General features: G+C 52.0%; 1 protein-coding gene across 2 annotated transcripts in view; it reads right to left on the reverse strand.

Moving 5' to 3' along the window:
• ADGRD1 (adhesion G protein-coupled receptor D1) overlaps positions 1-13,726 on the reverse strand; it is a 143,925-nt gene that overhangs the window by 81,386 nt on the left and 48,813 nt on the right. For both annotated transcript variants that reach the window (XM_060027854.1, XM_060027853.1), the window contains one exon: positions 9,532-9,673. In XM_060027854.1, the coding sequence (XP_059883837.1) occupies positions 9,532-9,673 (142 nt within the window). The remainder of the gene's footprint in view (positions 1-9,531; positions 9,674-13,726) is intronic.

Genomic DNA, 13,726 nt, shown 5'->3' on the forward strand with positions numbered 1-13,726 from the left:
ACAGGCTCCGGACATGCAGGCTCAGCGGCCATGGCTCACAGGCCCAGCCGCTCCGCGGCACGTGGGATCCTCCCGGACCGGGGCACGAACCCGCGTCCCCTGCATCGGCAGGCGGACCCCCAACCCCTGCGCCACCAGGGAAGCCCCCAAAAGGGTTTTTATAGCACTCTACCCTCATGGAAGCAAGGAGGTATCAGACAATGCACCTATTTGTTCAATGCAAACAAACCACAGAAAGGATAGACCAGAACCTAAGAGAACTGCTTACCTAGAGGGCATGGCTGGGGATGGAGTGCAAAGAACAGAGGACGGAGCAGGACAGGGTGGGGTGCCACGCCTCTGAGTGCACCTGCTTGTGTAGATCTGACCCTTAGGACTGTGGTTACATTTCACATACCCCCACCCCAAATACATCAATAAGTAAAATTGGCCAGAACGGGGCACAGCCATCACTGAGTACACACAACCACAGACGAATCTAACTGTATCACAAATGATTAACCCGCTCTGAAGGGAAGGGAGCAGAAAGGAACCAACCTAGGTAACTCTGTGAAACAGAATTTCCACTGTATAGCGTAAGCTAATGGCAAAGAGAACGTGAACAAATATCGTCCTCCCACGGGGGCATCGGTTAGCAATCCTGAACGACTCTGTACGTGTAATATATTTTATTTTACCAATAAGTAAAAGTACTGAGAATCATGAGAGCCAGCTTTGGAGAAGGAAAGATATTAAAAAAAAGCCTCGGGGCTTCCCTGGTGGCGCAGTGGTTGAGAGTCCGCCTGCCGATGCAGGGGACACGGGTTCGTGCCCCGGTCCGGGAAGATCCCACGTGCCGCGGGGCGGCTGGGCCCGTGAGCCATGGCCGCTGAGCCTGCGCGTCCGGAGCCTGTGCTCCGCAACGGGAGAGGCCACAACAGTGAGAGGCCCGTGTACCTCAAAAAAAAAAAAAAAAAAGCCTCGAATGAATCCTGTGGTCTTTGATTGCAAAGCGTTATCAGAATGAACTTACACTTTTTAACATATACATACAGATGGATAAATATAGATAAATATATAAATGCACGTGTTTGCTGGTTTAAGTACATACATACATTTTAGAAGCAATGACACCCCAGTAGAAATGAGCACGCTTTGCACCCAGATCCTGGTTTCTAAACACCACTAGCCAATAAAATGAACAGGGCCCCTTGGAGGAATGGTGGAGTCCATGAGCCTAGAATATCTTTAATGCTAGAAAGTAAGGAAAGACTCAAAAACGAGGAAAGCTTATCGGAAGGACACAGAAGCCCACTGGGAAAAAGCTCCCAATGGTCAAAGCTGGGACAACTTGAACAACAAAATAAATAATGACAGTATTGGATTAGAGCCTACAGAACAAAATGTCCAAGAATCATATTGACATGAATAAATGAGTAATTTGCCCTTATATTAAAGTTCCAACTAACAAATGTAGAAAGAATGATGGAAATAGAAAATCAACATTAGGCAAACACTACAGTAATAATTTTTGCAGGTAATAACCATTGATGGACACTAAAATTTTTGGAGAAAGTATCATGAGAGGTATGACAGCTGTGTGGTTTCATGGTATCTCCCTCACAAGAGATTATAATTTGCAAAGGGAAAAACGGTAACTTTACGATGGATAACGCTGGAAAACACCCCCTCAACCAAGCAAGCAAAGTGAGCATCACTGATGATGATAAATGCCATCCTTTACTGCCTGCGTCTGGTCTGAATTGTGTCCCCAAATCCATCTGTTGGAGACCTAGTCCCCAGGACCTCAGGATGTGACTGTATGTGGAAACGGGGCCTTGAAGGGGTAATTAAGGTAAATAAGGCCATAGGGTTGTTCCCTAATCCCATATGACTGGTGTCCTTATAAGAAGAGGACAGAGGTCACATAAGGACACAGCGAGAAGGCAGGGTCTACACACCAAGGTAAGAGGCGTTAGGAGGAACCAACCCTGACGACACCTTGATCTCCACCTTCCAGCCTCCAGGATGCGAGACCATGAAGGTCTGTTGTCTAACCCCCTCGTCTGTGTTATTTTATCCAGTAGCCACAGGAAACTCACACAGTCCGGTGTGATCCGACAAGAAAGGCACAATTTCACTTCTGTGGTGCTCAACCTCGTCGTGAGAAAACGTCAGGTAATCCCACACTGAGAGACGCTCTCCGAAGTGAGCGTCCTGGACAATGCAAGCGTCGAGGTGCTGCAAGACCAAGGAGCTGAAGAACCACGACAGGCTGGGAGGTGAGGGGACAGGCGAGGCCCTGCATGGAAAAGCCCTAAGCAGGAAAACTGACAAGCTCCAAAGCACCTGTTGACTAGTTAATATCACTCTTAATTTCCTGGTTTCAAGAACTGTACTTTGAACTATTAACATTAGGGTGAGCTGGGGGTATGGGAACTCTGTCCTATTTTGCAGTTTTTCCTTAAGTTTAAAATCATTTCAAATAAAAATCTTAAAAAAACCATAGAGGTTATAAACTGGTGACCGACTAGCCCAATTCAACCCACAGATGAGTTCTGGTTGAAAATGTTAACAGCGAATTTGAATTCGCTGCCAACAACACAACCCCAGAGATACAATTTCCAATCCAGGTGTGTGGCTTCCCTTCAAACATCAGAAGCTGTGGCGCTACCTCTGAGCAAGCCACGTCGCCCACTGCATCTGCAGGACCAAAGCCCCCCGTGTCCTGACGCCGCTCCCCGCGTCCAGATGGCCTGAGAAGGTACAACCCTGAGGGCACAGGGGCCCCAGCCCCCCACAGGGGAGAGCCCAGGGCTTCCCTCAGAGCTTGTCCCCAAGCACGTGTGTGTCTCGAGACTCAGAGGGAAGTCCTGGGGCCGGAACTGGTCAGGACTTCTGTGCACACGGCCCACCCCAGCATTTAGATGCTACAGTCGTCAGGGTGCACGAACCCCACACAGGTGATACTGGGAGAGCGACACCCACTTCCCCGCCACCCTCTGGCCCGTGACGGGCATACAAGCCTCACACAGCAACAGACATCCTCCCTCCTGCTCCCTCCTGGGGCTTTGAACTGTGAGGAGGGGACACACGCACAGACACAGAGGCGGCCCTCACCCAGCACCAGCGCAGGGCCCCTGTCTGGCCCTGACCACCCCTGGGTGGAGCTCCCTCCAGCCCTGTGAGCTGCAAGATGTCCTGGAAAACGCCCTCTTTGCTAAAGCTCCTCCGAGGCTGGAGTCTGTTCCTGCACCGCCGACTATGAACTGAACAAGCGCTAACTAACCCCCGTCCCGGCTTACGAATGACGAAATGCAGGCAGGGAGGCCAACACCCCACTCGAGATCACAGCTGGTTTTTGTTGAGTCAACGTATGAGCCAATGAATAAACATCTCGGAGAACAAATGATACCCTCGTGTTTACTTGTGAGTGTTTCATGACGCAGATTTTCTTACTACCCTCTAGATTACTCGCTTCTCTCACTATGAAACGACTTCAGACGGGCGATTCCAGCCCCTCCCCACGAGGCTCACACTGTGAACAGCAGCCACACTGCCCCAGCCTCTGAGCTGGTCACCGTGATGGTCCTCCTGTGTGGCTGGTCCTCCTGTGTGGCGGCCGCCGAGCCTCCCACGGACTCACCACGAGAGGTGCACGGCCGTCACGGGTCAGAGCTGGGCAGGCAGCACGGTCTGTGCTCTGACCACAGCCCCATCGCTGGTCGTCCGGGAGGGGGTGTCAGACGCGCAGAGGGGCGGACCTTCCATTTTGGCCACTTCCCGGGCCAAACATCACTGATGCTAGGACATCACTGTCATTGGACTCAATCCCTTCCGAACTTTATGACAATCCTGATGGATGGACGGCCTGATTGATGAGTAATTTTTAGACAATAGCCATTGAAACTGAACTTAGCTCTTCAAGAGACTGGCTTTTGGTTTTCTAATTCTCAGAGTTTCCGAAGAATCTGCTTCTCTCAGGCTTTGCTTCCTTCTGGGGGTAGCAAAGGTCTCATCTTCGTTGACCAGGGAAAGGTGACCATTCAATCTTGATTTACAAATCAAGGTTCTGATTAGAGGCTGTGAGCATTCTAACTGGCCAGAACACGGCCATTTCTGACCCATCTTTTAGGCAGGGGACTTTGTCACTTGCTACAGGGACCAGTTAACCACGGCAGCGTTGTGCCCTGAGTAACTTCTAGAGGGGGCTGTGCATCTGCTCCCCGTTCCCATCCCTCTCAGCTGGGCGGTCTATTGCAACAGCCTCTACGTCACTGCCGGCTGCCCGGCCAAGGGCCCTGAGCTGGGAAAGGCTGCAGCCCAGCAGGCTCCCCGCGCCAGCCGGGACGCTCAGCAGAGCAGCAGAGACCACCTGCAAATCAGCACGACTGGGCGCGGCCAAACGACAGGGTCGGAATCTGGACAGTCTGATGGTTTGGGAAGCAAGGGACATAAACGAAGCAAAACACTGTGATGGGTTTGAACACAGGCTCTGAGGACACACACGCTGGGCCCCAGGCATGCCCGACACAGAGATTCCGGAGACGACATGGAGCAGAAGCCCCGGCTACACGGGCCACCACCATCCGTCAGCCGGGTCCCACCCACAGACAGCACAGAGCCGTAATGAGCGCCGGGGGCTCAAAGCAAAGCCCCTGGAGATCAGGGCAGTGGGCTCTGGCTTGTTTATTTCATTGTACCAGTAACCGGCTCGAGTTGGTTTCCTAAGAAAATACTGAGAACATTTTTTTTAATGTAAGGATCTTTATGGCAGGACATCCCAAAAGACATTGGCTGGTGGTGAGGTCCTGAGGGTAGGGGCCCCTGGAGACGGCCCTACTCAGAAAGGGGCTTGGGGGGAGGGAGGGAACCCCGAGAAACAAAACAAAATCAGCCCTGCTCTTCAAGCTCCAGGTTCACACCAGCCTGATCTGACAAGGAGGGTGGGTGTGGGCGTGTGTGTGGCTGTGTGTGTGTGTGTCGGGTCTATGCGTGTCCTGGGTGTGTCTGTGTGTGTGTGTCGGGTCTATGTGTGTCCTGGGTGTGTATGTCTGTGTGTCTGTGTGTGTGTGTGTGTCGGGTCTATGTGTGTCCTGGGTGTGTATGTCTGTGTGTCTGTGTGTGTGTGTGTCCTGTGTGTGTGTGTCCTGGGTGTGTGTGTGTCTGTGTGTGTGCTAAGTCTGCATGTGTGCGTGTATTTGTGTGTCAGCGCATGTCCTGAGTGTGTGTGTGTGTGTGTGTGTGTGTGTGTGGCTGTGTGTGTGTGTCGGGTCTATGTGTGTCCTGGGTGTGTGTGTGTCTGTGTGTGTGTGGCGGGTCTATGTGTGTCCTGAGTGTGTCTGTGTCTGCGTGTGTGTGGCGGGTCTATGTGTGTCCTGTGTGTGTGTGTCTGTGTGTGCGCTAGGTCTGCATGTGTGTGTCTGTGTGTGTGTGGCGGGTCTATGTGTGTCCTGTGTGTGTGTGTCTGTGTGTGCGCTAGGTCTGCATGTGCGTGTATTTGTGTGTCAGCGCACGTGCTGGGTGTGTGTGTGTGCATGCACGGACACGTCCCTGCCCTGTGAACTCACTGAGGGTCTGGACGCCGGGAAGCCCTGCGTTCAGGCCACGCGCCCCTCCCTCCGCTGCCCGCTCAGCCTCGCGCCTCAGCTGCAGGCCCTGGTCCCAAGCGCCCCGCTCCCCAGCACAGCCCACAGCCGCAGCACAGCCTGGCCCCCAGCGACCACCGTGCCTCACAGCCCCCTTCCCCAGGGCCACTTCAGCCTCAAGCACACATCGCTTCCGGAGTCGTCCAGAGCAAGGCTTCTCTGCTTCTGCACACTGGGGTTACAGACTTGCACATCTCGATGCCACGTTATAAAACCCCCAACACTGGAAGCACTAAAATGCCGCTGCTTCCCGCCAGGACCAAATTTCCAGCACAGGCTGAGCCCGCCGAGCTCACTCCTGCCGAGTTAGCTGCGTCCGCACCATGGCAGCAAGGGAAGAGCCTCTGCCCGGGGACGAGCGTCTCTCCACAGAAAGGGGAGCCACACAAACATACACGAGTAACAGCACAGCTCCTGACGAGGCTGCTCCGCGGTGCTGTGCCTCTGAGCTCGGCACTTCCTCAGCAGCCATCTACTGAGCCGCTGCTGTGAGCCAACGCTCAGTGCCGGGCATCGTGAGGAAGGAACCAGTGATCCCAAACAGGGTCCAGGGCAGCCCCTCCAGAAACGCACAGGCTGGCTTAAGAGGTGATCGATTTGCATAAACAATAACATACGGTCCTCGGAGGTGGTACTGACGCAGTGCAAAGACGGCCTGGAGGGAAACGTGGCCCTTCCCTGGGGACATCAGAGAGGGCTTCATGGAGGAGGTGGGACTGACCTCAGAGACGTGGAGAGAAGGCCTTCCAGACAAAGGGAGGGGCACATGCAAGGGTGGAGGCCCACCAGGCCTGGACTTCAGGGGAGAGCGAGCGTTTCCATTCCTCCAGACAGACATTCAAGCAGAAAGTCAGACTGGAAAGGTCTGCTAGAGACCGACCGTGAGGCCTGGAGTTGAAATGTGTCCTCAGGGAAACCTTAGTCACCGAAAGATTTTAAATAGGTGAGTAAGGCCACCTGGCATGTGTTTCTGGAAGATAAGCCTGGAACTCGGGGAGAATGAAGCAGGGAGAACAGTCAGGAAGCTTCTAGCTCAGGCAGAACCAGGGGAGGGATGGCGGGGCAGAGCCGGTGCGAGGGATGCTCTGAAAATAGGGTCACAGCCGGTCCTGCGCAGGGACCAGGACCCAGGAGGGCGCCAGGGTGCCAGGCTCAGAGCGGAGAGAAGGCAATGTGGTGACAGAGGACAGACACAGAGGACGTGCGGGCTCGGGGGTAACGTGCCCACCTGCACACCTGGAGCCGAGAAACCTGCCCGGAAACAGGAGCGAGGCCGAGGGAAGAGGTGGGTTTTGTGTCATCGGGAACACCTGCCCGGAGGTGATGGCTGAAATCACGGCATCCCCGTGAATTCAGAGAAGTACACGTTCATGCAGAGGGGCTGAAGGAACACCTGTGTTAGGGAGTTACAGCAGGTGGTGCCGCAGAGGTGGGGCTGACACCAGGGAAAGGGCGGCACCTGCAGGGCGTGGACTGCCAGCCCGGGGCTGGGGCGTCAGGGGCTGCGGCGGGGCACGGGCCTTGACGGAGCCCAGGTGAGCAGGGGTCTCTGGAGACGTGTGAGACCATTTTTGCAGTTCGAAAATGTGTATGGAAAGTGGAGATAGTAAAAATCGACTTTAAATAGTTTGAAGAAGGGAAGGGAGGTGGACGTCACATAAGATCTCTGGAACTTGGGAACCAGCGATGCCACTTCTGCACGCACACACCTAAAAGGACCAAAAGCAGGGTCTTGGAGAGACGCTTGCACACCCACATTCATGGCCGCATTATTCACAATAACCTAAAGGTGGGAGCAACCCAAGTGCCCATTGACGGATGCCTGGATAAACAAAATGTATGTCGTCCATCCACACCAGAGAATATGATTCAGCCTTAAAAAGGAGGACGTTCTGGGACTTCCCAGGCGGTCCAGTGGTTGAGACTCTGCCCTTCCTCTGCAGGGTGCGCAGGTTCAATCCCTAGTCGGGGAACTAAGATCCCACATGCCGCATGGCACTGCCCCCCCCACAAAAAAGGAGGACTTTCTGACATTTGCTACAACACGGATGGACCTTGAGGGCTTGGTGCTCAGTGGAACAAACCAGACACAAAAGGACAAACCCTCTATGACTCTATTTACACGAGGCTCCCAGAGTAGCCAAAATCATAAAGACAGAAGGGAGAAGGGGGGGTGCCGGGGGCGCGGGGCTGAAGACGGGAGTGGGAGCTCGTGTTTAACGGGGACAGAGTTTCAGTTTTTCGAGATCAAGAGAGTCCTGGAGATGGAGGGTGGTGACGGCTGCACAACAATGTGAAACGTACTTTACTCCTGTCGCTGAACTGCAGGATTGAAAACGGTTCAGAAGGTCAATTTTATGTTCTGTGTATTTTACCACAATTTAAAATGTTCTGTGATCTTCAGAAAGAGAGGGAGAGAGGTAGGTAGGGTGAGAGGGGCATTCTCAGGTCAGGACAGTTTGCCTGTGGATGGAAAGGGCGTGAGAGAGAGGGATGGAGCAGGCAGACAGCGGGGGCGGAGGAAGGGAGGGAAGGTTCCCGAGCAAGAGAAGGAAAACGTCCTTCCCTGAGGAAGGAGGGAATGATGACCAGAGGGACGTGAGAAACCGGCGAAACCGTCAGGATGAAAGAGAGAACAGAGCAACGGCTGTCGGGTGATGCCATCAGCCTGCGAAAGCACAAATACAGACGAACGCTGGCCAGAAAGTGTGGACGGCTGGGCGGAGCTGGGTTCTGAGGGAACCAAGACGGGGCCTGACCTTCGTGGGGAATGAGGGTCGGGGGGCAGGGTGAGACGGGAGCTGCAGTGAGAGCGACTATGTCCTGACTCACTGGCTTCCCTCGATGGCCGCCTCACTGAGGAGGGGACGAAAACACAGGTGGACGGACCCGGAGGCTGGCACATAGTAGGGCTTCAGGTAATGTTGGTGGAATGGGATGGAACAGTATACAACGGGACAAAATAGAAAATCCTGGCGGGAAACGTCTTTGTGTGACTTCAGGCAATCAAACATATATTTAGTTCTTATTACTGCACATACGGAATGGATAAACAAGGTCCTACCGCACAGCACAGGGAGCTACATTCAGTAGCCCACGGTAAACCATCATGGAAAAGAATGTGAAAAAGAATGTGTGTATCTATATCTATAAATATTTTATATGTATAGCTGAATCACAGCAGAAATTAATGAAACATTGTAAATCAACTACACCTCAATAAACTAAATTTTATATATATCTATATATATTGCATTTTCTAATAAACTCCTTGAAAAATCACACCGTCAAGTGTCGAATCAACACTGTATCACAGCACACGATCCTGACACAGGGAAAACCGTACTTTTTAAAGGACAGGTGCACATCTGTGTCCCCAATACATTTGTCGTTCTTATCGCCGACAAAGATAAACTGAAGGCAGAGAGAATTACGGTTACAATGGGGCAAAACAAACGGCTCATCACTCAAAACCGAAAGCATATGAAAAGTCTCTTCAAAACACTGAACTGTTTCCCAGAGAGAACCAAGCTCTCCAACTGACTAATGGCGATTATCAGGATAAGGGAGAATCAGTCCGTATATCCCCCTCCTCCAAAAACGACATTTATTGTAAATCAGAAATACCCATGATTGTGGCGCACACATCTACGAAGGTGACGTCTGTTCTTAGAAGCCTTTTTACCCAAAGTCAATACCGTGTGTCCAACCCCACTGCCATCCGGGGGATTTTCCACCGCTGTTCACAAACAATCCCAAGAAAACGAATGCTAGGAAGAGGGAGATGCTAGTCCTGGCCAGCACCAATCCATCTAAGATTCTTTATACAATCATACACATGAATATTCCTCGCTGCAAAACGAAATCAAAGAAGAGAAATGAGGACAAATTCACTCGAACTCACCAAATGGTGCCAGAGATGGACGGTGATGAGGGGGGAGCCCGATAAATTCTGGGAGAGCTTTGGCGTAGGGAAGACCTCCAGGGAAATCAGGTAGCTGCTCACAGACAGCAAGCAGTGCTTGTAATTTGCTGCCTCAGCAATCCTTGGAAAGAAATGAAAAATCATTACAAAACACACAGAAAAGAAAAAAACCCTTGGGTTTAAAATTTAATGTTAAGTCTGAGATTTTTTGAAATCGTTTTTGGAGGGAGCTTTGATTTCTAGCAAAGAGCTGCTCTCTCTAGGGCTTGATGCTGGTACCGAAAGGTGAGAGGGAGCCCTTGACCTCACAGAGCCTATAATCTAGTAGAAGAAGGGGGTTGGCCCAGGACGTGGGGAAGAACAGAAAGGTCAAAACAATGAGCCTGAACCCCAGCCATCCATTTACTTGACCTTGGACAGTGACTTACCTATTGGAACTCTGTCTGCCCTCACTATAAACTGGTGTGGTAAGTAGTAGTGTGATAGACAGCTGTTGTCTTGTCACCCAGTAGCCCTTCACCCTTCTCCTGATAAAGGCACCTGAGCTTCCCTCCAGGTGATACCCCTTCCCCACGTGCAGCCCACGTGCTTTGGAGGCAACTCCATCCTTGACTAAGAGTAAAGCCTGCTATCCTGACCTGACTGCACCAGTGCACTGCATTCCTCAGACCATGCTGACTGTTCAGACGTGAGCACATGGTCCAAGAAGATCCGAGGAGAAGTGACAAGATTCAGAAGGAAATGCTGGATTCTCACTTCTCTCTGCTAGACATCAGCCCTGAAGCATGAGGTCCCAGAAGTGGTTTACAATCACGAGCAGAGAGACTGACTGGGAAGGGGATCCACCCCCTGAGAGCTGAGAGATGGAGTTGAGTGACATCGACTGATGCTGGATCGAGCAGCCCGTGCACCTTTCAGCTCATGTGATCCAGCGAACTCCTCGTTTGCTTAAAACAGTTTACGGGGCTTCCCTGGTGGCACAGTGGTTAAGAATCCACCTGCCAATGCAGGGGACATGGGTTCGAGCCCTGGTCTGGGAAGATCCCACATGCCGCGGAGCAACTAAGCCCGTGCGCCACAACTACTGAGCCCGTGCTCTAGAGCCCACGAGCCACAACTACTGAGCCCGTATGCCACAACTACTGAAGCCTGCACGTCTAGAGCCCGTGCGCCACAACAAGAGAAGCCACCGCAATGAGAAGCCCGCGCACCGCAACGAAGAGAACCCCCGTTGGCCGCAACTAGAGAAAGCCCGTGCACAGCAACAGAGACCCAACGCAGCCAGACACAATAAATAAATAAAATAAAATAATAAAATAAATAAATTAAGAAGAAAATTAAAAAATACAGCTTACGCTGGGGTTTCTGTCACTTACAACCCAATCAAAAGAATCCTGACTGGTATACACAGTACTTATCTCATGGAGTTATGAGGCTGAAATGATATTCAGGGCCAGCACTAGGGCTAGGCAAGCAAGGAGCCTGGGGTGCAAGATCTAAGAAGGTGTTCACGTTCAGGGCCTGCCCCTTGCAGTGCTTGAATGACTCCCAGAACGCACACCGACCTGAATGTTGTGTTCTCGGTGTCTGCTCGAGCCCTCGCCCCGCCTGGCGTGTGGTAGGTGATCAGCAGATGTCTGTTGCCTGAATCTGAATTTCAGACGCAGCGACACTAGGATGCTTTCGGCGTGGAGTCATCCGGCCCGCGCTCGGGCCGCCCAGTCGCCTGCGGGTCTCTTGCCCAACCTGGACTCTGCGTGTCTCCTATTCACTCTCCAAAGCTCGACTGGGGATTCTGCCCCCCACGCGCGTTTATGCCCACAGGACTATCTTCGTAACATCGAGCCGACCCCTGGGAGCCGGGGGCACCATCCTCTTCCTCCTCCCTCAACTACTTGCGCCTACTAACTGGCCTCAAAGCTGCTGACCTGGACTGGAGCCCGCGGGACCCACGCAGCTCCTGCAACCGCCCCCCTTCACACACCGCACCCGGCTCTGCACACAGGGTCCTTATACGTGTCCCTAAAAAAGAGCAGGTCCCCAGGAGCACAGAGAACTGTTCCTGGAATTGTCAATATGAGATGTTTAAAAAAATATCGCTGTAAAGATTTAAAGCCCAGCCCTGTCTTCAGGGAAAGACCCTGCAAGAGGGTCTTTCCAACGGAAGGTCACCAAGGACCCCGGTCTGTAGCAAAACAGAGGCATGGTTTCCTCGTGTCTGAATATCACCGAGGTTGGAATCTTGAGCGGCTGCTGGAAGCTCTGAGAACATGGCTGGTTTTCTGTCTGATTGCTCTTCTCTGGGAAAATGGCACTGGTGCAAGCCCAGGACGAGAAGACACACACAGAATAAGTCACACACATTAAAAAAAAAACACAAAAGACACTGAAAAGAAAGGAGCACGCTACTTCAGCGTTTCTCAACCACTGTTTTCCTCATCACCCCCTCAAGAGTCTTATTAGACATTTTTTTCCTAACACCCCGCCATTAACCCACCAACACCCCGCCCATCCCGTGAGATTTTGGTGCCACAGAGATACAGTAAATCTGCTTACGTACATAAAACACGCTCTATACAACTCTGCAGAGTCACAACCACTGTCATAGGTCAGACTCCTTGTCCCCAAAACCAATCTTCACCCCACAGAGGTGATATCACCCCCACTGAAAATGTGTGGGGTTCAGCCCCTGCCGTGGAAACCTAAGACTGGCTTGACGTCACCAGGGACCAAACCAGACCCAAAGACAGAAGGATGTGGTCCCCGGTGACACAGAGGCCAGCTCGCTCGCAGAACGATGGGGCTGCCCAGGCGGACGACCTCTCCGCCCATGATTCCGGGGAGCTGAGATGTTCTGCGCTCACCCTTGCCAAGACCTCACAGCCCACGCTTCCCTCCGCAGGACTCCGTGCACTCATCACGTACGTAATTCCAGCAAGCAAGCTAGAAGTCATTCTTCTAGCAAAAATTAGGACTCCAATATTAGCCAACAATAAAATCACAACCCTGGGCATAAAACTCTAAATATACAGCATCATTTGTCACACACGCCTCCTCCCCCTCCGTGTACGTTTTCTAATAGTTCATCCAGTCAGCTGTCCTCTCCCACTGGGAGGTAAGGTCCCTCAGGGCCGCATTCTTACCCATTCTGTTCATTGCTCTCCCAGCTCCCAGAACCATGCCTGACACACGGTACGTTTTCAATTAACATGTGTTGAATGAATGAATCTTCTCACAGGCAGACAATATGGAACATATTGGAACAAATATAAAACACATGGAGAACCTTCTCTCGACAGACAGAACGCAAATCCAGAGCGGATTCCTGGGTTCCACCCCGGGAACACGTGGACTCAGCCAGATGTAGTCTGGGAAACACCGCCTTTGAGGGCAGGAATTGATACCAGACTCACCAAGTCACGGGAAGGCTGACGGTCTACACTGCACCCTCAGGAGCATTTTTCATCCGGAAAAGTGCGATTTCCCAATATGGACAGGTTTACAAGGATGCTCTCCAGTGACTCACTTCTCATGCAGCCAGGGAGGCCCTGCCTCCTGGCTGGGTTCGCCCTGTGGAGAGGCCCCGCTGGGGGTCCGGGGTCGCCGGGCCAGGAGGAGCCCACCGCTTCAACGCGACCCACCCAAGTCGACAACGACGAGACACCAGAAGAACTAAGAAATTACTGTTTACTTTTGAGATGCGATAACGGCGGGAGTTTACTCTGTAGTTTTTAAAGAGTCTTTATCTTTTAAAAATAGAGACTAAATATTTACAGATGAAACTACATGATGTCAGAGATTGCCTCCAAATAACTGGTGAGGCCGGGTGGACAGAGGAAGCCCAAACGGCCGTGGGTTGTCCTGGTCATAACCCGGTGATGACCGTCTCTCTGTTTTTACAGATGTTCAAAATTGTTCATAATAAAAAGAGGGTTGTTTTGGTTTTGGTTTTTTTTTCACCGCTTCATTTAATCTCTCTGGTACCTCCAACTGTACTAAGAGTTTTGCTTTGGTTTCATAAACCTGACCCAGGTTTGATTTTTTTGTTTTTAACCTATTTTCCAGGGAGCAGTAACGCCTGGAGGCTGGGTTATCTGTCACTTTGGAGCTGATCATACCAGGGCCTGGGGGTCTTTTCTGGTTGGAAAACCAGCTCATTCTAGATGCAAGGAGG

This window comes from Delphinus delphis, chromosome 13 (assembly GCF_949987515.2).
Source record: "Delphinus delphis chromosome 13, mDelDel1.2, whole genome shotgun sequence".
Taxonomy (NCBI): domain Eukaryota; kingdom Metazoa; phylum Chordata; class Mammalia; order Artiodactyla; family Delphinidae; genus Delphinus; species Delphinus delphis.